The sequence below is a fragment of the Pteropus alecto genome, unplaced genomic scaffold (assembly GCF_000325575.1).
Source record: "Pteropus alecto unplaced genomic scaffold, ASM32557v1 scaffold338, whole genome shotgun sequence".
NCBI classification, from domain to species: Eukaryota; Metazoa; Chordata; class Mammalia; order Chiroptera; family Pteropodidae; genus Pteropus; species Pteropus alecto.
The window spans coordinates 3,444,434-3,470,324 of record NW_006441995.1 but is presented as its reverse complement, the minus strand read 5'-3'; the positions used below and the strand labels follow the sequence as shown (position 1 = coordinate 3,470,324).

At 40.3% G+C, this 25,891-nt stretch overlaps 1 protein-coding gene across 1 annotated transcript in view; it reads left to right on the top strand.

The window, feature by feature from the left end:
* The window catches only part of MROH2B (maestro heat like repeat family member 2B), a 54,006-nt gene extending 37,847 nt beyond the window's left edge, over positions 1-16,159 (top strand). Inside the window, exons 30-42 of the mRNA XM_006919520.2 lie at positions 2,065-2,217; positions 4,321-4,478; positions 5,005-5,131; positions 5,653-5,840; positions 6,909-7,049; positions 7,431-7,545; positions 8,180-8,326; positions 8,549-8,731; positions 13,465-13,620; positions 13,953-14,087; positions 14,479-14,581; positions 15,573-15,638; positions 16,053-16,159. Coding sequence (XP_006919582.1) covers positions 2,065-2,217; positions 4,321-4,478; positions 5,005-5,131; positions 5,653-5,840; positions 6,909-7,049; positions 7,431-7,545; positions 8,180-8,326; positions 8,549-8,731; positions 13,465-13,620; positions 13,953-14,087; positions 14,479-14,581; positions 15,573-15,638; positions 16,053-16,159 — 1,779 coding nt within the window. The remainder of the gene's footprint in view (positions 1-2,064; positions 2,218-4,320; positions 4,479-5,004; positions 5,132-5,652; positions 5,841-6,908; positions 7,050-7,430; positions 7,546-8,179; positions 8,327-8,548; positions 8,732-13,464; positions 13,621-13,952; positions 14,088-14,478; positions 14,582-15,572; positions 15,639-16,052) is intronic.
* Positions 16,160-25,891: the final 9,732 nt, after the last annotated feature.

Here is a 25,891-nt window from a genome sequence, read left to right as displayed (position 1 = left end):
GATCATTCATTGATTCAATCATTTATTTCCTCACCTAATAGGCCCTGTGAACCTACCATAGAGCAGACTTTGTTCCAAACTGCAAGAATAGAAAAATACAGAATTCTTACCCTTGTTGAGCTTGCATCTGAGTAGTTGGAGTCAGCTAAATAGATATCGGGTAGTCATAATAAAGATAAATAAAGTCAAGTAAGAGAATAGAGAGAAAGGGAAAGGTAATCTCCCAGAGCAGATCACTGTGCAAGAGTGAACCATGGAGACATCTGGAAAAGAACTCTCCAAACTGAGAGGAAACAGCAAGCGCAAAGGCCCTGAGGAGGACAAAGAAGTGGGTAATGAGATCCAAGAGGTAGCCCAGGGCTACTCCAGGCACCTTCCAGGCCTTGTCAAGGACCTTGGCTTTTACTCTGAATGAAATCCAAAGGCAGCAGAGGGTTTTGAGCAGAAGCGTCAGGGCCACTACGTACAATTGTGCCAGCTGTGACATGTGCAAGGGCCCCCTCCTGTGAGGTGGCCTCATTCCTAAAGCAGACACTGCAGATTCGTGTGTGTTATGGCAGCTATCCACAGTTGGCAGTAAAAGGCCCAACAAAATCAGTTATTAGGACGATACACTTACAGAGAGAAGTGAACTATCTTGAGGACAGAACACCTTTTCCTAATTTATAAAAACCCCTTATGGGCTAGTGATGATTCTGCAAGGAGAATCATCCTATATTTCTAAATGATTATCTGGTTGCTGTTTTTAGATTAGAATATCGGCTGGCCAGAGCGAAGTTAGTGAGGCCACTTTGGAGGAAACTACAAAAATCCAGATATGAGGTTATATGACTTAGACTAAGGTGGCAACAGCAGTCGCAATGAGAAAGTGATCAAAATATGGGGGAGAAGCAAGTTGGGAAACTGGAGGGAACACATGTCAAATGCCTGAGAAAGTGTCTGACACATGACAAGTACTCGAAAACATGAGTTTGTTTTCTTCCTTTCTTCCCAAACCAACATCTATCCCAGTGTGATTTTAAAAAAAAAAAAAAAAAAGGTAAAAGAAAGAAAAAGAAAACAGATGGCCATTGAGCTTGTACCCCAGGCAGGCGGTCGGTGTTACATAAAACAAACAGGCTAGTCTAGTCCTTTGATCTTGGAACCATGATAACTACAAACTGTCTGGGACACACAACTACTCATGAAAAAGAACTCATTTCCTCTCAAGAATGGTTTTACCAAATATCAGTCATTAGGCCGTTTAATACAGGGTAAGTCAGTTGTCAATAGGAATGTTTTCATACCTACAAACTCTTAATCATGACGACTTCGCCAGGTTAAAGCTCCTGATAATGCTCCTGGAATTCGTGCAAACTGCTAACTTTTCACCTCCTTGTCTGCCTTTTTATTAACATGTACACACACACATACATGCACACACACACCTGGACACCCATGATACACACAGCTATCAACCAAACATACAGTTCTTGCATGTAGAAATCAAAATTGCAAAGTTCTTATTCTCTTGACCTTTTATTGACTACTCTTAATATTGAAACATGGAAGAGCAAAAGACAGAGCTCATGATAATTCACACTCTGTATGGATACTGAGGTACCAGTATTTAGCATAGCATTTAGTACATGGTGATAGATTCTCCTGAATTATCAAGGCTTAGCTATTTTTTGGCAGACGCAAGACTTATTTCTATGTTATACGAAATGGGTGTGAAGTACTTTGCAACGTATAAATTACTATATAAATATTATGCATTAGTTTTTCCTTTATGGAGTATACTGTAACCTTAGTTTGGACAGGAAATTGCCTCAGTAGGCCTGGGATTCATTAAATATGAAACGATAAAAAAGCAACTCTAGGAAAAGTTTGCTTAGAGTTAAAAGGTCATGTCTATGTCCTATTTTAGTGCTTCCTCTAGTTTCTATGGCTCCAGTCATATACTCACTGTCTGGCAAGCCCACTGATCTATAGTATCTTAACACAAAGAGTAACAGCATATTGTAGGTGTCCAGATATGAAGTGAGGTGATTGATAACATGAGTTTTTCTGGCACGTTCTCAGATTGTTAGTAAACTCATCCCAAACGAAGAAATCCTCATGTTCCTGGAGGAAACCCTGGATGGTCTGGAGACCCTCAACCCTCCATGTATAACGGCCTGTGGCATATGGATGATTGCTATCCTGAAGGAACAGGGAGCTGCTTTGGAAGATCAGGTGAACTGACAACCAGTTCGACAACTGAGCAGAATTCTAACACTTCAGAAATGCCACATGAGAAGACAGTCACCACTTCTCACTCTGTCCTCTGATGGGCAATAGGCAAGAGAATGCACAGCCTTGAAAGGCCTCAGCAGAGCCCCAAGTTGTAGATTAACACCCGGCCCCATGTCGAGTATCTCTCTCAAGCTGTCTTAATTGCCTTCCTAGTCTGTGACCATAAAAATTTTCCAAACTGTCACTTGCTGGCCAGAGGAAGCAGCTCTAAACCAAGGGCATTTGGATTATGAAAAACTGAGCTGTTAGATCTGTAAATGCTTTTGAGATGGCCGTTTATGGCCAGGAGCATTTCTAATCCCTCTGCCACTCTGCAGGCTGCTCTTCCTTGTACCTCAGAATTTATTTTCCGGTAAGGAAGGCCGTCATTGGGGAAGTGACTGAGAGTCAAGTCCTCGATCCTTCCTCCCAATTGGAGAGGGAAGCAGAGGAACAGCATTTAAATTAAGCAAGCTTGGTTAAGAGTTCCAAATGAAGATGCTCTACCCTCTCTCTTAAAGTCAGAAACAGAATATAAACAAGACAAAGATTAATAAGAAGGAAAAGAATCTTTAACTCAATGAAGACATCTCAAAGAGAGTAGGAGAAAGAAGTTATTAAGGTCCCCACAGCCCAGAGTCAGCCACCCTAAATTATTCTCCAAAACATGAATTTTAGAAATGATCCCTGTGCTAATTACTTTCCAATCAGTTTTTTTAAAAACATTTTTTTTTTAGTACATACAATTGGCAGACACTGGGCTAGGCGTGGGAGCATGGAAGGTTGATAAATGTAAAATGTTCATGTATTTATGTGTTTAGCATAAAAGGGAGTTACACAGTAGGCAAAGTCTTACAAAAGGGACTTAAATGCTCTCCAAGAATCACTGAATTGAGACTCTGTACTCTGTAGTAATCATGTTATGCTTAATTAAAAATGTTTCCAAAATAAGCAAGAGAAACATCTACTGGAAGCAAAGTTACTTTAGCCTAGAGACATGCCCTTCTCTATGTCAAAGATACAAAGGTGTACTATTCCTCCATGCTAGCCATAGATTAACATCCAAATTCAGAAAGGTAGGCTTCAGTCCACTCCGGGATCTAGCTTCATCTTTGCTATCAAATTATCTTCCCTTCATCACCCTTGTTCTTCTGTGCCCCAAACTGGACCATTCTCCAATTCCAGAAACCTTTTCTACATTTGCTTATGCCCATGCTCTCATGCTATTTTTTTATATAGATTTTATTTTTCACAGCCCATTTTAGGCTTACAGCAAAATTAAGCAGAAGGTAGAGTTCCCATATATCTCCTGTCCCCACACACTCACATCTTCCTCCACTATCAGCATCCCCCACCACAGTGGTACATTTGTTAAAATTGATGGACCTACATTGACACATAATATAGTTTACATTAGGGTTCACTCTTGGTGTTGAGGAATATATAATGACCTGTATCCACCATTGTTGTATCATACAGAATAGTTTCACTGATCTAAAAATCCTCTGGGCTCCAGCTAGTCTCATGGTTTTTTTAAAATCTTATTTCTTTACCTGTCTTTCCCACCATCTCCACCTTGTCTTTTGAAGTTGGTATATATCCTTTAAGACCCAGACCAGATGTCCCACCAAAGTGATCTCAGTTACTTCCGGATTCTCGTCAGTCCTGTGTACCTCTTGTATACCATGTCCCATACGCTGTGAAGTGCACAGGCCCTTGAGGACATGGCCAATATTCTTTATTAGCCCATCCATTTCTTTTAAGAAAGGCTACATCTTATTCATTTTGGGTAAATTTCCCACAGTGCCTAACACAATATTCTGCATAATGCAGCCTTTCACTAAATATCTACTACATTTACTTAAGAATAAATATCCAGTTCATCAATAATTCTCCTGTATAAGATGTAGGCCCTGTGTAGAATTGATTATTGTTTTTAACACTTTTTTATAATTCATCGATCACTCGCACACAATATGCTAACCATATATGCCCCAAGTCTTTTACGTAAAGGGAAAATGACAACTTAATGTTTGCTTTTTATTTATTTTTTTATTTTTTTAGCTGTTGGAGGTCTTGAGCATAATTTACTATCACATGCCGGTCCTCAGACAAAAGGAAGAAAGTTTTCAGTTTATGCTAGAAGCCATCTCCCAGATAGCCAGCTTTCACATGGATACAGTTGTTACCAACTTGTTACAGAAGACTCTGCCCTTTGACAGGTAGATTCTAACTGAACTGGTCCCTTCTCTCAGGGAAGGCCATTCTGCAAAGCATCGGGGAAGGATTATTGTTTGAGAGAAAGATAGCAAATAAGAGTTATCTCACCTGAATAATAATTTAAAAATTGGTGTCTGAATCACAATATTTTTCAAGTGTTTACATATGTATGTATGTATGTATGTATGTACGCATGCACGTATGCATGCATGCATATATAAGTATATGCCCATTGAACAATAATGAGTTTTTTTAATATACCACAGAAATAATTCTCTTCTTTCTGGTTGCCTAAAAATACACCTATTTGACAGGTTTATGTCTTGATGGACATTAACAAACCTTAGTAACCCAAGGCCAGAAGTCTGGATTGTTAAATAAAACATCCTTATTATTCACAGGCATGTTACCATGTCTATCTGTCCTTGAAATTCTAATTAATCATAATGTGGTTTTAGAGTGAGTCAGATGGAAAAGCTCATAGTCCAAGGAATTGTGCCTTATCGGCTTCCTGCCTTGCCACCCTAGGGACACAAAGACATTGTGGAAGGCTTTGGCGGAGAACCCAGCCTCCAGCAATAAACTATTGCGAGCCTTAATAGACAAACTGGAGAACGCGCTAGAAGAAGACCTAGCCGGCATGGATGCAATTGCAGTGAGTTGGACAACCCGTCACATGCCTGAAATTGTGCCCCACTCCGTGATTGTTCCCATCTGGAACTTGGCAATGTAGTATTAATCACACTTCTCCTCTCGTGCCCTGATTTTAGATCAACTCCAGTTTATAACAGACAAAGATGGCAGTAATTTTGTCTATGGCTGACTATTTTTAAAAGCAAATTTCTCATCAGCACAAAGAAAATCTATGTATCTGTATTTCCAGAATAGTCTTCAAGATATCCAAACTACTTTTTTTGTTGAAAGACCCCAGTATTGGAAAAGATTTTACTTTACCTTTGGAGTTTGAAGTCACCCAACATGGTAGGCCTGAGACTCACAGTCTGAGTTGAGAAGTTTCCAGACAAATAAATTCTCCCTTTTCTATGTTTTTACCATGAGCATGGTCAACTTGGAAAGCAATCATCTGGGGAGAAGACAAACTTGGAGATCAGTCCAGTGAAACGATGTCCTTGGAGGGAGGGAGCCTGCCTGACCACAGGTCCTTCCTCCCCTCAGGTGGCCTGTGCTATCCATGAAGTGCTATCAACAGGCATCCCTGTCACAGGCTTGTACCCAGAGCTGTTCACTCTTCTCCTGAAGCTGGTCAGCTGCACACTGGGCCAGAGGATGCCCACTTCTGCCTTGAGCCACAGGCGGCGGGTGATGCAGAAGGGAGAACGGCAGCAGATAGCAGACCCCTGCAGGTAAACGGGAGGGCCTTCCGGAGCTGTCCTGATCCCGGGCTCCAGAGGAGGGACTGTGGAAGTCAAGGCCTGCACCTTCTGTCATGGCTTCAATTACCCATGAAGAAATAAGGCCCCAGCATCCTTTAGCCTTGGAGCAATTCCTCCCTGAGACAATATCCAGTATAATATCCCAGAATGGTCACATAACAAATAAGCAGGTATATCTTCTTCTCTTGAAGGCCCACTCTATTTGTTTTGTTTTCTTTCATTGAGATCTTTCAAGGGAAGCTGGAATTCTTTCATATTCAAGAAGAAAATTAAAATAAATACCATATTTTATCGATTCTAAGACTTTGCCAATTGCAGGAAGCAATCTTATTTTATGTACCATTAAGAAAGAAAAAAAAGACTCCCAATTAAGGCATGAAATAATGCTTTCTTTTACATTAACATTTTTATTTTATATTTATCCAAAGAGCTGTTTTAGAATTATTAGGCATACATTTTTATCCGATATCACATTGCTCCATTTCCCTGCACTCTGCATAACTTTTCAATCCAATGTCAAATCAACTTTTCAAAAGACAGTTCAAATAGTAGTCAGGCACAATACATGTAGTTGCAATAAAACATGTAACTTTACTAAAATGACAACAGTATAAAGAGCCATAGCTAAACCCACACACGTACATGTGCATTCACAGGGCAATAGCAACTACATCACAACTACTGGCCAACAACTGTAACACACTACCCATCGTGAGGTGCAGCCTGATTTCTGAGGTGCTGTTTCAGAATTAGTGAAATATGATTTTTTTTTTTGCTCTTTTTATCCTTAGGGCTTTATTTTCTCATGAGACGTTGACAAGATTTTGTAACATTATTTACCAGCTCAAATGATTTCGATGTCCCCTTTGACCCCAAAACGAAAGTGTGAGGTCAGGCTGCCCGTGTCGTCTTTGCACAGCATCCATTAATCCAAGAGTGAGGGAACATGGCGTGAGAGAAATAGGAAGAGTGAACTTGTGGATTCACAATTCCCTATGTGAGGTCCACTGACTTTGTGATGGTGACTGTCTCCTTCAGGCTCTCAACCACAACTCTGAAGTGTGTGCAGGCCCAAGCCATGAAAGAAGGTCTTGCCAAAGAATCTGATGAGGGAGACAACTTATGGACACTACTCAACAACCCCAGTACTCACCACATAGGAGTATGTGCGCTGGCCAGGTACTGAGCAGATATTCTAGAACTGGACACAAAGACAATTAAAAACAGAGTAAAAATGCAATATAGGAAATTCACTGAGAGCAACGAACTCACCAAGGACTTATCGTCAAGGAGAAGAAACAGGGAACAAAGAGCAAAGGGGATTGGGAAGAAATGGTCGGATCATCCCCAAAACTCACCACCCCCTCAAAATATAGTGATAAAGTTAATAGATTTAGGCCTACTGCACTTAAATTGAGCACTCGGTAGCCAAATATAAAGTTTAAGCCTTGGTGCTCTTTGCTTGAACATTCCTTTCAAGAGAATTGGTTTTCCTGATAGAGAAATAGACTAATATTTCCTCCATTGTCTCTGCTACAGCTGGAGTCTTGTGTTTTCTAGGAGCATGGCAGTGTGGCAACATGGAGTCATACTGGACATCATGGAGCAACTATTCTCATCTCTCACCTCCTCCTCGGAGAACTATCGAATAACCGGCACAGCCTTCTTCTCTGAGGCAAGGGAGAGCAGCCAGGACAGCAAGCTCCCTGGGTCCCCTGGGGGCATTTCTCTCAGGGTCAGGAGTTCAGTAGGAGCCGGAATCGCAGAAGAGGGATCTTCAAGGGGAGTTTTGGTAGTGGAGAGATCCAGCTACTGCCAGAGACGTGGTCCCTGGGCAGGGAGTGAAAAAAGAAAAAGAACCCCCCCTCAACCTGTTCCTTCCCTCTGGTCTGCAGAAGTCAACCTCCCAGGATAGAGAAGGGTGGGGAATAAACATGAGAGGGACAAAACAAAAAGTAACCAACAAGGACATTACCGTCCCTTCACACTGTGGGATGAAGGCAATCTCAGGTGATCCAGGAAGGAGCATTGTCACTCACTCCTGTTTTCCCTGCCACATTTTTCTACTTAGACTAGATGATGATCTCCTTAACTAGGTATTCTGTTCTCACCGCCACGTAACCTTGACCTGTGGGATGCTGACAGCTAGAGCTCAGTTTCTGCGAGACTTGCTCATTCACCAGAGGGCTTCTTCCCCCTCCTCACCACGAGCAGCTGGGCCCCACTCTTTATTTTAGTTATGCCACCTTCGGCACTCTCCTGAAGGGAAGCCACCCCTTATCTAAAGGTGGGGAGTGTGTCGATTTCAGCTCATGAAGGAGCCAATCCTTTGGAAGCACGGGAATCTACGCGAAGTGCTGATCTTGATGGATCAGAGTGCCTGGGACTCCAATTCCATTTTGAGACAAATGGCCATCCGAGGGCTTGGTAATGCAGCTTCTGGAGCCCCTCACAAGGTACAAAGAGTTTTAAGTAGAGTTTGAAATATTTATCTACTCACTCGCACTTTATTGCTGCACAGAAATTAAGTGGAAATCCAAATAAATTGAAGCAATGGCCCTTGAGTTAAAGTACGCGTGGCCCTAACACAATTTCGATCCCCTCGTCTGGGGTCTCCTACCCCATTCCAGATACACATAGAACAATATTTGAGATTAAGAGACCTTATTTCAAAATAGGTGAAGAAGCATAAGCAGATAATATTGGAATCTATCATCAGAGGTCTGTATCACCTGGCCCGCACCGACGTCGTCTGTGAAAGCCTGAAGTCTCTAAAAAAGATCTTGGAGCTGCTCACAGATCGAGATGTGAGCTTCTACTTCAAAGAAATTGTGCTGCAAACGAGAACCTTCTTTGAAGACGTAAGTGAGCCTGTCAGGGGTCTTCGCTCCCCATAAGTGAGCGAACAGGAAGAGGTCCACGTGCAGTGCTTGTAGCAGACCATATTGCTGTCCCACCCATATTCCTTGGCCTGCCTCAGAGGTCACCTGCCACAGAGGTCACCTGCACAGAGGCCAACAAACAGTTCCTGTGCAAGATGTTGGCTTCCTGTGTCTCTCTGTCTAAGGGTACTCTCTGGCCTGGGAATTATAATTGGTCTGAACAAGGTGAGCCAGACTCGATGGGGAAGAACGCTCAAATGATAAATAGTTTGTAGTAAACTCTCCAGTGTCCTCACCCCGCAGAAGGATTGCGCTCCATTTTCCTACCTGGGTAACACACACGCGCGTTAATATTCCCTTTTGCAGCTTTCCTCTCACCCCGTCTTATTCACACTCCCCATCATGCTTCCTGGGCGCACCTCCCACATAACTTACTTTCACCTAAAGCCTCATCTCCAAGTTTGTTTTGGGGGGAACACAAATTATGACGGTGTTCAACACAGGACTAGGGCCCAAGTAAAGACACTTCACCTCCAACGCTATCGTTTCCACATCCAAGATTCAAAGACACAACGTGTTTGTGTGGCTCATTTCATCCAGAAGTCAGTATAAACCGCTGCTCAGCTGCTCATGGGCCAAAGCCGGCCCAGAGCATCTTTTTGTAAATTAAGTTTCATTGGAAGACAACCACGCTCATTGATTGCATGTTGTCTGTGGCTGCTTTCACACTTCATCTGCAGAGCTGATTAGTTGTTGCAGAAACCAGATGGCCCACGAAGTCTAAATTATTTACTGTCTGGCCTTTTTAGGGAAAAAGTTTGTCAACCCCCCGATCTAAGTCTATAGCCTTAATCTCAAAAAATATCAGCAGGAGTCCTGGGCAAGGGAAGCTCATTTTCCTTTATAATTACTGGGAAACTAAAGTTTATTTATTTTGGGTTATTCACTGTCATCACTGTAAAAACCTACTTCACCTCTAACTTAAATCTTGCCGCGGTCCAGCCACAACAGGATCCAGGGGGCCCCGAAGGTGGGCAAGGCGTCGGCGCGGGAGACAGTCGACTACACAGCTCAGAGGCGGTGTGACACTGTTCCGTTTTATTGTGATTTGAGTACAACTTTTATACTTTTTATTTTGGCATTTGATTATACTTTGTTGTTAAGGTAGCAGGGAGTTACATTTCTGTGGTTAGGCGAAGCAGAAAATCTTATAGAGTATATTATTATTAATGTTCATGATTAACTAGTACATTTTTCTCTCAATCATTAGAACAGAACTACCTGATGGAACAATCTAAACTTTTAATTATTATATCTATTACGTAAGATACAGTTTGATTTAAGTAAAGGTGATAGATAGATGTATTCATAACAGCAAGCATTGGCTTGTGGGCAGACATTGTTCTTCTTTCTGCCTGAAGAAATCTTTTAAATGCTATTTGATTTATGCTATATCTAAAGTTCAAGCTGAACCTTTCTCATAGCTGTTCAAAAGTTTCCTTGGTGCAGTAATGAGGAAAATATTTATAAAAATCAGTTTTACAAAGCTGCTTTCATAAGCTAAGTTTCTGTTCCTTTGTTTTTAAGCACCAAGGAGATCCTGACCTAGCCAGCCTTTCTATGAAACTTAAACTACTATAAGGCACATGAATTCTATCTTTATTCACTACATGTATACTATCTTTATTATAAGCTTCTGAATAAGGCAAAGGAAGATCAGGTAATCTTTTCATACTATTAGCCCCCCTAGGTGGATACCAGAGTTTTCTATTTATCCACTAGGCCACAAAAGGAGGCCCTTCTATAGTAGGCACAGGCTTATGAGTAAATTTCTTATCCTTTACTAATTTTTCTACTAACTGCGTGGGAACAGGAGTATAAACTGGTTCTAGTAATTCAGCTTGTTATAATTTATTCATAATATCTTTAAGAGGCGCGTCAAAAGGAATTTCCCTTAATAATTGTTCAAATAAAGGGTTTACGCATTCTGGACACGTCAGGGTGACTAGAGCTGATTCCATACGCAGGGAATTTACTATGTTTTCCTCAGAGCCAATTTTGAGGAAATCCATTTGTGCAGCGTTTACACTTACTAGAATTTGTGCTACCCAAATTCCCCCTATTAATAGGATCATTTCTAAGAAACCAATTATCCCTAAACACATGCCACGTCCTCGTTCTTGACGATGCATTCCTTGAAGCCTCTGTCCCCATCTCCGGACCTTGTCACGCAGTAGGGTAGAAAGAGGACGCGGCAAAATCTTTTTTGTGTGTGATCGGACCTGTTTTGTCATGTGTTGTCAGAGGAGATGGAAAACTAGTTGTCTCCCCCACTGCATCCTTCCGAAACAGTAAGGCTTTTATTAAATTACCTATTTACCTCTAGTCTCCAGACTGGAAAGTCTCCATTTCCTTCATTATTCATCATAAACCTAATTTTTCAGCTCTTTAAGTATTTTACAAGCCAATGACTGTGTTATATCTCTAAATGAGGCTTGAGAAGTATTAAATAGAATCTAAAGAAAAATTATCTCTCAGGTCCACTTTTCCTATTCGTTCACTCCAATTTTTTTTTTTTAAATCTTGCCCTTTCTTCTTTGGCAATTGATTACCCATTCAGGCCTCTGGATTTTAATCTGCAATATATGCCCACAGTCAATAATTCTCCATTTTCGTATTTTTCATTTGCCCTTGTTCTCATGCTAGCTGGCCTTTGAAAGCAGCTTTTTACTTGTTTGCAACTACTTTCTTCAATGTATCGATATTACTTTTTATTCTCATCATGTCCTCAAAAATGCTTTCTTGGCTCCCACTCCATTTACTGTCTTCTGTAAAGTAACAAATGTTGTTTTCTTTTGCATTACACAGATAAGAGGGAGCCCCATCTGTTTGTTAGGTTTTCCTGGGTTGTTGATACTGTGATAATAATTCACTTGGATCTCAGCTTCCAACAACCACAGGTCCACCTTGTGGTCGAGATAATGTTTCTCAGTTTTACTGCAGAAGAAAAGAATCTGAAGTCTTACTGGTTGTTGGATTAGGCCTTTCTCATACCTAATAGGTATCAATGCCATCACATTTGCATAAAAGTAGAGTTTGATACACTTGGGTCTTAGCAATGACATGCTGTTTATTTTCCAGTAATGCTCTTTCTGCAAATATATTTAACTATGCTTTATGAAAACCCTATAGTTTCCTATAGATTAAGCATAGAATTTGTAATCTCCAAATTCCCTCCTCCGCCTTTTTCTCAATATTTAAGTACCTCCTTGGAATTCTCAAAATATGGCAACACTTCAGTGAAATGGTAAAAGAGAAAATATGGCTGCCAGCCCTTGCTCCAGGCCTGTTTGATACTATGTCCCACTCCATCACCCTGAGCACTTTACTCTCTGGGACTCCATTTTCTCAGCTCAAAACAGAGTCATTAAACTCTAATGTCTCTCCCAGCACCCAAACAGTTTCACCACTTATCTTTTCTGTTTTTCCATCATCCCAGTAATTGGTTGATTCTTCCTTAACCTATCTTTAGGTCATTGATCTTGGAAAATTCAAACGATTATTTTTAAGGAAGTAGCTCTGTACCTTTTGAGTACTTTGTTATTGGTTTGCTTTCTTTTTCTAAAAAGACGCCTTTTAAAAATATATCCTGACCTCATTCTCCGTATATGTAAAGAATGTTTCTACTTCCATTTCTATTATATGAGATCATGTCTCATGTATTTATTTAATTTTTCTGGCTTTTTCCCGAAAAGCCATTTTTATTTTTTCTAGAAGATCTTATCAACTTCCTTGTTCACGACGTTTTTGTTTATATGCCTGCTTCTTATACATTTAATTTGCCATCACGATTAACTACTTTATCTTCTCTTTTGTTGTCCCTTGCTTATTTTTAATCTAAATAATATTATGCTACTTAGAATAAATTTTCCCTTTATCCTTCTGCCTTCGTATAGTATTTTAAACTAGTATTTTAAATTAGACCTGAAAAGAAAAAAAAAAAAGAAAATTCATCAGAGTTTGTTAGAATTCTGAACCATATTAACAAAGTATCTGAGATAACAGAAGGCCATATTTCTCCACCACCTTACCCTTTGATTTTTAAAATCATTGCCTGCTATCCAGGACAATAAGCAAGGAAGTTCCAGAACTTCACATACGCAAGAATAGGGCTAAGCACTTGTTTGTTTATCCTCTCTCTCTGAGACCCAAAGCCCAAATATCTGAACTGCCTGTGATCCCTTTAGAAAGTATTTGGGATCTTGGAGAAGAGTCCTAGGCCTTGAGCAATTTAGATTAGAGGCCTCATAACTCAAAGTTAATGGTGCAACCAGGCGAATTTGTGTAAATACAAAATAAGCAAGAATCCTCTCCCACCTTCTTCTGCCAGCAGCACTCTCTGTTTATCATTCCTGCGGTCACCTTTCCCCATTTGCTACTCAAAGGCAGAAACCAAGACTCCAGTTCTCTGGTATCACTTAAACCCCGGACCCACAGTCATTCAAACTCGTGTAGTGTGGTTAAGAGAGCTGCTGGGAAAGGGAGAGTATTCTCGGGACACATAAGGGCTATGACCGGAGTGCACCAGTGTCTGGGTTCCAGCCTTCCTTTGCTGATGTGGGGCCAAGCAGGGTGGGGATGGGGGATGGAGGGCGCTGGCCGAAAACAGTCTGAAAAGGAGACTCACCCACATCACACATCTGTTGCCACAGGAGCAGGATGATGTGAGACTGACTGCCATCCTCTTATTTGAGAATCTGGCATCCCTAACAGGAAGAAGGTGGAAGATTTTTTTTGCTGAAGAAATTAAAAAGAGCATGGTTTCATTCCTTCTCCACCTCTGGGATCCCAATCCCAAAATTGGAACTGTAAGTGGCCCTTGCACAATCACCTGCATCTCCTCCTCTCCCCATGGCTGAGAAGTGCCAGTACACCTGGCGTGGCTGGACTACAAGCCAGAACGGAAGTCACCACTCTCAGCTGAACCTGAAAAGCACTTCTCCAATCTTGGGTTCTTTCTTGCCTTCTCTTCCCGAGTTTGCTCTCCATCCTTGAAACTGGAAAGATTGCCATTGCCGACTATAAAGCCCTTTACATCACTCAGTTCTGAGGCTCCTTTCCCAGCACTAGTCAGCATTTCTTCCCCTCTAGACGGGAATCGGCAGTATGGACTATGACGCAGGAAACTCTTGTGTTTTAGGCTTGCCGTGATGTCCTCATCGTCTCCATTCCTTTTCTGGGCCTCCAGGAGCTCTATGGGGTGTTAGATCATCTCCTTGATGGTCAAGACCTACCAAGAGCCAGGGATTTCTATAGGCAATTCTGTGCAAAACTGGTGAGTGTGCAGTAAATGCTGCCTAAAAAAAATGCAGACAAGAGTCCCAGCAAATCCCAGAAAGGCAAACGACATGGCAGGGGATCTCTGCCCAGACGCAGAACTGTCTTGCGAGGATAGCAGTGATTCTTGATATCCTGCAATGTGACCCTATGCTCTTCTCCCAATTCCTGACTGGAATCTGTTCTCTAGATTCCTAAAATACATCTGTTACTAGTCCCGTAATCCCAGTACCTTTCTAATAAAATTTAGGTCAGAACAGCCATCAGACATCTTCCAATAGAATAATTCATGACTTTTAGATTTCCCTTCTTAGAAACTACAGGATGCTAAATTCCATAAAGGGTCACTTTCCATAGCCCTCTTTGTAACGCATATATATCTCTTCTAGGCCAAGAAAAACCAGGAAATCCTGTGGATCCTCCACACACACTTATTCTCTTTCTTCAACAGCAGCTGGGAGATTATCAGGAGTGCAGCCATCAAACTCACAGGTGAGGGTGCAGCCACATTCCCTGCTCAGGTGTGTCTGCTCCTTGCCACCTAGTTGTGCTTTGACTGGAAGCTACTCCAGTGTGAACACTGGTTGACTGGCATGAACAAAACACAGGAAAAGAATTTATGTTCTTGCAACATCTCCCCTCAGAGGAAGCTGTTCTCTTTTGTGAATGAAAACTTTGAACATCTTCTGACTTTCCAACACTCGCTTTCCTACCGTCAGACCATTCTGCATACTGGGCCCTCCATGCTTCTTCTGGTTCCAAGTCACTGCTCCTTCTTTTCCTCAAGTTTTTGCTCCAAGGCTGCATCCCTGCTCCTAAATGTTTTCTTTTGCATCATCCCTTAACATAAAGCATAGTAAACTTTCTAAGCACAGGTCAAGCCAAGAGCTTTAGCAGCAATATGATACAGTGGAAAGTGTATTAGTTTAGGGGCCAGCAGACCTTGGCTTTGCTAGTGTAATTCTGGACAATTCACTTGACTTCTCTGTGTTGCCCCTTTGCTTGCTCTATAAAATTCAAAAGGAAAGTAAGTGAGTTTCTGAGGATGCTTCTATTATAAAATTCTAGGTCTTATCATGATGCCTGTTCCAACTGATCAAGCCCACAGTGAATATGTCCACTAGCTAGGCCACTTTTAAGAGTGAAGAGTCCTCACTAGATCATGTATGCGATCCCTCAACTACACTACAAACTTTTTGGACACAGGGTCCATATTTCACACACATTTGAAACCCTGATGACAACTGGCACACCCCTCGGTAGGACATTCTGTGAGCTTTGCTCAAATACACATTGAGTAAGTGACCACTTCCAGATATGGCACTCAAGACCCAAGAGCCATGACACGCACATCACCCTGGGGATGCAGAGGGAGTCATATAGTCTGCTCATTCAACTTCTGATCAGGTACAGAGTCTGACTCGATCCTCTTTCCATGGCCTCTTGCTCTGTAATGAAATCATTTTTCTCCTGTTGATTTTAGACGCCATTGTTCTCAATTTGACCAACCAATACATGGAGTTATTAGACAGAGAACAACTGACTGCACGTGAGTACTAATCCTAGTTTCTGCCGAGCATATTGTTACATTCTTAGAGAAAGAGAAACTAAAGCTGTTCCTAGTTCCATGTTAACCCAGAAATTGAAAAATAGTAGTCCCCTTTATTGACTTTGATGCTCCCTAGACACTGGAATTTCTCCAGAGTATAAAGCGAGCTTGAGCTCCAACCCTTTGTGGACATTATTCTCAACAGACTACAGTTTTCCAATTGTCTGTTGATTACAAGGTCAGAATCTTCTCTTCCCTTATTTCAATGTTGCAATCCTATCCATTAGGGTAAAACATGAATGTGGGAGCCTGAGCTTGCCTACGGCTGACCCTCAATGGGGAGCCTCACAGTGCTGCCCAGCTTGGGCCTTGGCTTCCCTCACTCACTGGACTTTGATATTCTTTCCATTTCAGGGCTTCAAACACTTCGGCAAGACCCTTGTATCAGTGTCCAGAGAGCAGCCGAAGCTGCTTTGCAGACCCTCCTGAGAAAGTGTAAAGAGACAACCACTTTTCTGTAAACCATCAGGAAATAAACTGCTAAGCTTTTTCTATAACTGACACCTGTCTTCATCCTCATAACTCACAAACTTACTGAATGCTAAGGAAAGAGATGGTGCCTAGAGTGGGGATCTTGACGTGGTGGTATATTCTTCCTCTCCAAGATCCACCTGGTGGCTTCCACTAGTAAAAAATAAACCCTACGAATTCACTTGAGGGATGACCTGTGATTCGAGCACATGGCTTTGCATAGGTTAGCCCTCTATTTTGGGAAGCTCAAATCCCAGCGGATACTAAAAATAAAACTTCAAACAATTCTGCTGCCATTAAGAAGAGGGCCACTGCTATGTTCCACACACAGCCCTTTCCTCCCATATTTTTGCCAGCTTTGAATTGGTACCCGCATTCTTTTCTTTCTAATAAGCAATCTTATGATAAACTTTAACTTGTCTGTTCTTCTTCGATTTGTAATTTATGTCAAGACTAGGCTGGGTACTTTTCCACACAAGTCCCTTTCTGACATCCTATTAAATGTCATGGTTTCCTCTCCATTTTTATCCCGGAGCATTCCTCCCTTTGTGTGTGTGTGCATGTCCATGTATGTGTGTGTGTTTATGTGTATGTGTTTACCTTCTTCATAGCATCTAAATCATAGCTCTTTACTCTTTATCGTAATACATATCTGAAAGGTTACATACATGAAATTATATACATAAAAAGAAATTTCTAACACAGAGTCTGGCACTCATTTAACAACACCACAATCATGATTATTCATTCAAAATGTTAGTAAAGTGATTATCCCTTTACAAATTCCTGTTACCTGTATTCAGATCTCTTCATCCTCAGACTTTATTGGGAAGCATCTTTTGTTTCTACAAAACCTTCTAAGAACCAAAGAAATCTTTTAGGTCAGAGATTTTAGGTAAAGTTCATTTATTCATTTATAGCACTATTATTGCCACCAGGGCTACAACTATTAGAAAAAAATTTTTTATTCTACCCTCATGGAGCTTGTATTCTGTGACATCTGTGTATAAATTTCAGAGGATGGAGCCAGCCTCCAAGGTGGTCTCCAGTGATTCTTGTCTCTTGGTATTCATGTAGCCTCTTCCTACAATGAATAGAAAAATAGAAATGACCTGCACAATCAACACAATATTTCAAAAATGACAAAGTTTGACTTCCATGCCAAGGACAGAAATGGTATTGAACTAACTTGAATCACTCACTCTGGGGGAAGCCAGCTCCAATGTCATGAGGACACTCAAGCAGCACAAAAAAAGAGTTCCAGGGTCAAGAACTAATGCCTCCTACAAACAACCAGAGCTAACTTGCCAGGCATGTTAATAAGCCATCTTGTAAATGGATTCATGAGCCCCAGTTAAAGTCTTAAAATGATTGACATTTCAACCGACACATTGACTGGAATTATGAGATAAAATACAGAATGCCCAATTAAATTTTAACTTTGGGTAAACAATATTTTTTAGTAAAATACAACCTGATTATTACATGAGACAAACTTATACTAAAGAATTATTTATTGTTTACCTAAAATTCAAATTAAACTGAGCATCTCGTATTTTTATTTGCTAAATCTGACAACCTAGTGCAATCTAATGAGAGTCCTGAGCAGAAATCACTAAGCTACACTACTCCTGAATTCTTGAACCACAAAACTGTGTGAGGAAATAAATCTTTGTGATTTTAAGCCACTAATTTTTTAGGTAATTTGTTAGGCATCAGTAGGTAGCGATTACACAGAGGGCTCGTGATCCCACCAAAGTTGGATGGAAATTTCTCTATATAATTGCATAGGTGCATTTTCTGGGTAATGGCTTTCATTAAATTCTTAATGGAGTCAGAAATCATTCCCAAGCCTAACATATGAAACAGAGCAAGAAAAGATGGCAAAAGATATGGGCTTAGATGACTTTTTTAGGCAGGTTATTTTAAGTCAAGTGACTTTTCAAAATGGCTTTGTCTAACAGAACTTTCTGCATGGATGGAAATGTTCTATATCTGCAGTGATCAATATGATAGTCGCCAGCCACATGTGGCAACTGCACACTTGAAATGTGGCTAGTCTATCTGAGGAATTAAACTTTTAATTTTAAGCATCCAGCAGAGTCTTTCTCATTACTGATCGATGGAAGTTAGATAGATTGGCGACAGGAAACACACATTGCCACTGAAACTTTATCTGTCTAAACCCTAATCTTAGAAGGATTCACTCTGACAAGAATTTCCAAGACTTTTTTAAAAATCGTATCCTGGTTCCACCTCTTATAGCTGTGTCACCTGAGAAAATCATTGGACTTCTCTGCACTTCAATTTCCACATCTGTAAAATTAGGATAATAATTATCTACCTCAAACTGCTACTGTGAGGATTAAATGTGTTAATATACACATAAAGCATTTAGAAACCTGACACAGAATCATTGTTAAGTAAATGTTAACTATGAAATACAAATATTAATAATATTAACTTGTGTATCATTAGAATCACAAATATTAACATAAATTCAGTGACTGGTATAAAAGCCAGCTGATGATCCGTTCCCCAGACGGCCATGTTCTTGGCCCTGAGATGTTGCTGCCTTTCTTGGGAGGCTGAAGATAAGGCAGCCCCTCTAGTCAGAGGACCCCAGCTCAGCAGCTCATACTCCTGCTCTGGTTGCCTCTTAGTCACTGTAATACCCCATTGAGGCATTCTTACTTGCTCTCATATCATGCAGACTAAGCTACAGTCAGGCTATGTGACAGGAGAAATTTAGATCTCTATTCTCTCCCCAACAGTTATTTCTATTAATCCCAATGACCATTATTCGCGCTCAGAGAGTTGCCACCAACACCCCTTGGTGCCTCTCTTCCTCTAACAGCCCTCTGCAGTTCATCGCTGTGGTTCAAACACAAGCGTATTATACAAGTGAGAAAAACTTCTTGAGAGCCTCAGAGAAATAGAATTACTGAGGAAAAGCATGTTCAAGTGTTATTAAAGAAATTACAGATTCCATTGAGTCTCACTCCTATTGCTTGCCTCATTCTTGTTAACACATGCAATCATTTTTCAACTCATGTTTACTTTAAGATAGAGATTCTGTGATGGTCACAGACTGCTTAATAGGCTAGCACTGCTTTGCAGTACCTTATTTTGCAATCCAGTACTCTACCCTTTAACCCCACAGTGAAGAGCCAGTGTTCTTCTGGTAAATCAGAGACAGTTAGCTTGGCTGACCCTACTAAGAAAGCAGTTTCACCAGAAAAAGAAGAGAACAAAAAGATCACAAATGAGGAGAAAAAATAGGCTTCCAGAGAAAGAAGCCAGGGGAATTGCTTCATTGGAATTGTCTCTGTATGACCACAATTTTAAAGGATAAAATATAAGACAAGACACTTCTTTCAGAGCCCTTCAAAGACTCCAAGATTATAGCAAAGAATTTTTAATAGTGTTTTATTATTAGTTGACTAAGTTCCCAACCCCACCGTGATGTTCATATTATCTCAGCAGAGAGCTAGAGAGTACATAGTAAGTCAGACATGGTAGTAACTTGTAAGCTCATCAGGAGCTTCAGCCTAGGCCCTTGCCAGAGAGCAACCTTCTTACAAGCAATTTTATATACCTGCAGTCTGGGAATTATCATTTCTTGCAATTTCTCTTTTTCATTCGTTCATTGCAGGAATTCTTAAATCAGGACAGTACGAAACATGCAGCCAAGAGCAACATAACAGAACAATGGGTTTCATGACAAAAATGTGTGTGTGTGTGTGTGTGTGTGAGAGAGAGAGAGAGAGAGAGAGAGAGAGAGAGAATCATCAAGTTGTGATCTGAGAAATGGCATTTGCTTCTTACCTCTACTTGGTCAAACTTTATTTATCCAACAAAACATTCTTACTTGTGTTCCTTTTGAACAAACTGTCCTAGATTTTATTTATTAAATTATGTGGTTAGCCTGAAAGCAAGATAAATTGAAGAATACAATTTTATAACTATCCACGACTCACAGCTTCTTTTTCAATTCTAGAGCTACCAAAAAAACACAAGATAAATCCTTTCTTCTGAATTCCCTACCACTTCCGCCAAATCGTCTCAGAGGTAAAATCTGAGGATTAAATTGGCCAGTGCCCTAACACCTTCTTAACTGCAAGTGGTCAAAGGAGACTCTAGCTTGGAGACAGAGAGCCTAGAGAGTTGTTTATTAGCCTGCAAGATAGGTTAACCTGAACTTTTTAAAATTTTCCAAGAGAGTTGGGAGAAGTTAGAATTTATCTTTACCCTGACACCATGTAGTCATAAGAAAATCATTAAGTAACTCACGTCCAACCCTCAGAGGCCCTGCTAAAGGTTGGAATCATGAGGACATGTCAGGCTTATGGATGGGGGTGGACAGGCGCATTGGCAGGGCTTATGGGATGGCCATTTTCCAGTCTGTAATATTCTATAGAAGATAGAATGAAGGCTCTTCTGACCACAGAAGAAAGGTCTTATTAAGCAACAAAGATGACTAAATAGCAAGGAATAAGTATTGAATGACAAATCGAGTTATATTGTATCTGGAAAACAGTGGAAAGACAAAAGAAATTCTTGATCAAGGTAGTGAAATGATAAAATCGATATTTTAGCATGTGATTAACAGAGTAGGTAAAATGGCAAGTCAGATAGTAAGAGATGGGTTTTTGGACTAAAGAAATCTTATAAGAAGAAATGACAGGGTCAATTACTAGAAAAGAGATTGAATCGGTCATCAAAAACCTCCCAAAAAACAAGAGCCCAGAACCAGGTAGCCTCACTGGTGAGTTCTACCAAACATTTAAAGAAGAATTCATACCAATCCTTCTCAACTTCTTCCAAAAAGCAGAAGATAGAATCCTTCCAAACTCATTTTACAAGGCCAGCATTACCCTGATACCAAAAGCAGCCTTGGATGCCAAAAGAAAATTACAAAGTATTAACAAATTTAACAGTACTTTGAAAGGATCATACTCCATGATTGAGATTTATGTCATAATTTAGTTCACAGAGCTCTTGATCGCCTTTCTATTCTGCAAGATATCATACTCACCCATTGCATTGATAACATCGTGTTGATTGAACAGAGCAAGAAATAGCAGCTACCCTAAACTTATTGGTAAGACATTTGCATGTCAAAGGGTGAGAAATAAATCTGACTAAATTTGGGGGCCTCTACCTCAGTGAAATGTCTAGGGGTTTGGTAGTGTTGGGCATGTTGAGACATTCCATTTAAGGTGAAGAAGGATAAGTTGTTGCATGTGTCCCCCTCCCCGCCCACACACACACACACACACACACACACAACGAAAAAAGGCATGATGCCTAGTGGGCCTTTTTGGATTTTAAAGGCAACATATTTCTTTATTGGATGCATTATTGCACCCCATTTACCGATTGACCTGAAAGCTGCTAGTTTTCGTGGCCCAGGACAAGGGAAGATTCTGCTCTACAAGCTGCTCTGCCACTTGACCTCTATGATCAGCAGATCCAATGGTGCTTAAAGTGTTGGTTGCAGTTCGGGATGCTTTGGGCAGGTCACTGTAGGGGTTTATGTCCTCAAGATCAAACCTTAGTAGTCCCATTTTCAGGTGGTTATACTCCTACCTAGATCCTTTCAAACACACACACTAGATTCATGAATCTAGAGCTCCAAAATTTTATTTCAATCCATTTTAAAAGATCAGTTTGAGAAATTCATCATCTTTATACAGCTGAATATTTTTGAAAAGAGTTACAGAGATTAACTCCTGTGTTTTTATTTTAGTAACCAAATCTTATCCTGAATGTTGGCTTATTTTGAATAGGACCAAGAATTGCAAAAATTTTAGACCTGTTAAGGTCTTATGTGAATGAAGAGTATTATTACAACATCCGTAACATATCAGAATGAGGGTTAAGAGTATGATCTACCAAAGCAAAGGGCTCAGATTTGAGCCCTGATTTTTCCACTTGTTATCTGTACTAAGTTTCTTAGCTTCTTTATGCCTCTATTTCCTCATTTGTAAAATGAGGTTAATTATAGTACTTATTCATAGTGTTGTCGAGCTGATTAAATGAATTAACATACGTAAAGTGCTCACGGCAGGGACTGGCACCCCATAAGCACCTAGAAGTTTTAGGTTTAAATATTAATGTTGCTCTTTTCCAGCATTCAGGTCTTTGCAGTCCACATCCCAAGACTGACTTGAAATGTTCCTTCTCAGAAGAGATCGTACATACCAGCCTGAGTTGCTTTGGACCTGTGTTAGGCATGTGAAGCACTGCTGTTATGAATTAAGAAAAAAAAAATGTCTCCCAGAATATGCAGAGAGATTATATCGGGCTCTATAAATTTATTTTGCTCTCTGCATGATTTGCCCGCACTGTCAGAGGGCAAGCTTATGAGGCCGGACTCCTCACAAGCCCACTGGTTTGACCAATAAATCACAGCAATTCGTGATCTCTGTGATGGGCAACATGCGTCCCCTCAAAATTCATATGTCGAGGTCTTAATCTCCAATGTGATGATATTTGGAGATGGAACCTTTGGAAGAGATGTGGGTTTAGATGAGGTAAAAAGTCATAGTGGAAGAGCCCTCAAGATGGGATTAGTACCTTATAAGAAGAAAAGACCAGAGGACCCTCTCTTTCCACTCTCTAAGGACACAGAAAGAAGGCAGCCATCTGCAAACCAGGAAGAGGGCCCACACCCCACAGACAATCTGCCAGGACCCTGATCTTGAACTTCTAGGTCTCCGTAACTGTGAAGGATAAATGTTTGTTTGTTTGTTTTCTAGAGGTTATTATTTATTTCAGAATCATCTTTTTAGTTTTCCTCCCAAAATGCCCAAGCAAATGAAAACAAACAAAATTTAAAAAGCAAATTTTAATTGTGTTGGTTTTTGGGAGGCAAGATTATGCCGAATCTACATATTAACAAAAGCTTTTTTCATATTTCTGATGTTAAATTTTCATATTCAAGTCTTCTATTGGTGCCTCACAGTGTTTTTATGTTTTTTTCTCCTAGATCTCCTGTTTCTTGGTTTGATGCTATGTATTTGATCTTCTCTTGCTATTATAAGTGAATTTTTTCCTCCCATATATATTCTGTTTGTTGTATGTGTATATATGTGTGTGTGTGTGTGTGTGTGTGTGTTATAAATGATATGTTAATTTTAACCAGCCAACTCTTTCTTATTGTTTGTACATTTTTTAGTCAATTGAGTTTTCCAAGTAAGCAATCGCATCAACTGAAAATGATGATAATTTTACCTTCTTCTTTCCAATTCTCACAAAATAAATGTTTGCTACTTATACCACTCAGTCTATGGCATTTTGCTATAGCAGCTGGAACTGACTAAGACAGTCTTGTTCTTTCTCCCACCAAAATGGGAAAGAATGTTTAGCACAGGATTATAATTCTCAGTCTGCATCCAAGTGAACTAGCAGCTACAGCCACCTCCACTGTTACAAGCAGGAGCAGCAGTGTCTTAATAAGCCCACATCCCATGCCCAACTCTCCTAGAACTTCAGCTTATTTGTCCATATTGATTAGATCTCAGGAATTTTTAAGCTTTTTCCCTAAGTCCTCTGACTCATTCTCTACCCCGATTCTCAACAACCAGCTTCCTCACCTTCGATCAATCCTCCACAGGGAGAGTGAGAGGAAATTCCCTATTTATATTCGAAAGAAAGAAGACAGTTAGAAAGGACATATTTCAATGGCAGGGAAGACAAAGCATACCTGATTAAGTCCAAGTTAATATTTCAGAATACCTGCCCCGTATGTGTAGCAAAAGACCATGCCCCACAGCTCATTACTTCTGCCTCTGTCTGGCAGGACAGCTCAGACAAGACATCCACAAGTCCACAGAACAGGAAAAGGGCCAGTGCTATCGTGAAACAGGATGAGCACTCTCCTGGGAGGCACAACAGCCATTTTCAGCTTAGGTCTTCTGTGAACCAGCTATGTGACTATGGAAAATGGACATTTTATTGAGTATATACAGAGCAAGAAGGGGCACAGAACCATATAAGGCAAGTTGCAACCCTCACTAGTCTGAAGAAGGTTTGGGGATCAGATCTCCTAAAAGGTGCCTTTCTCTCACTTTAATGAATCCGTGTACCATGTCCAAGGTAAACAGCCGATCACTGCATTTTTAAGAGACTCAAGAGACTTTAGGAGCCTTCCTATCATCATACCAAGATATTTAATCTATGGGACCACAATCATCCAATTAGTGGGCTTGTAAACAGTTTTCCACCACGCCAGACTTCAGGAGTTCCTCTTGGTGCTCGGTATCAGTGCTGAGAGGAGTTTCTGAACTCAGAGTAGAGTCAGAGCCTTTTATGAAATACTGCCATAGTGCATACTTGGGTTGAATGTGGTCTAACATTATACCAGTCTGGAATCATTCGTGTTAATCACTTTCTCTTGAAGATATCTGATCAAACTTTCCTTTAATAAGTTCTGTCTCACTATTACAGAAAATTTCTTTGAGTTCTCTGTGTTCCCAGCCGAGTTGGCCAGCTGATTGCTACATAATGGACCCTCATTCAACATCACATATGCTTTACTCTTCCAGCCAATATTTCTCTGTCTTGAACCTCCTTGATCTGCTTTTGTCAAACCTTGACTGGAAAAGCAAATTTTCCTATGTGATTGATGTTTCAAGTATAAATCTAGAGTTTTGCCTGATAGGAATAAATAAAAAAGGCAAATTATATATGCTTTGGTTGTCACAGCAGGGACTCCCATCATGTCATCAGCTTTCTTATGTGTGAACTGTGAAAGACCAAGGTAATTGAAAGACATGCGTATACCTCTGGTTTCTCAGATATTAACAGAAGTTGCCTCCTAATATGGTTTCTTTCTGGCTCAATGTTCTGAAAGAGAAACAGATCATTCTATTTCTAGCACAAGTATTGAATACACTTTAACCAGTTCATTAAAGAAGAAATTCTTGGTGGCTGATCAGTAATAGGACTGTGGCTGCTCAATTCTAATCTGATATTAAGAATAATCCAATCTCTCTCTCTCTCATTCTCTCTCTCTTTCTCTCTCTCTCTGTCTCTCTCTCTATTTCTTTCTCTCTCCTCTTTGCATTTCTCCTTTTCTTGTCTCTCTCTCTGTCTCTCTCTCTCTGTCTCTCTCCTCTTTGCATTTCTCCTTTTCCCTTGCTTCTCCTCCCCTCCCTTTCCTATTTCAGAGAGAGAAAGAGTAGTAGAACCACCTGAACAACCAGTTTATCTTGTACCCAAAGTATGTAACATCTTAGCTTATTTTCAAGTTTATCTTCCACTAGCTATTTTATGCTTGTCTTTCAAATAATCCAAATGCTTATGCTGCATTAGAGTGTGTGTCAGTTTCTGAGTATAAGAAACTTTGGTGCGTATAGAAAAAATATGTAAAACATGGTAAACTGTGGGGTTCAAAAATTTTGATTAATACAAATACTTATCTTAACCAAAAGGAAAAAGTGATTAACAATTTATGTGCAGGCACATAATAAGCTGTTTCAGGAAATGTTGAGTCTACCAGCTGCCCAGCACCTGTATTTCTGAGCAGCTACTTAACAACAGGACATGTTCACAATTCTTATCTGAAGCTGAGATTAGTCATGATCTGACCAGCAAAAAAGGAAGAGGAAGCTTATATGCAGAAATGTTTAGATGGGGCTCACTAAATCTCAGGGTATTGATAAGTAGCACTTCTATTGGTCAATTATTAGGAAATGTGTGGAATGTCACAGGAA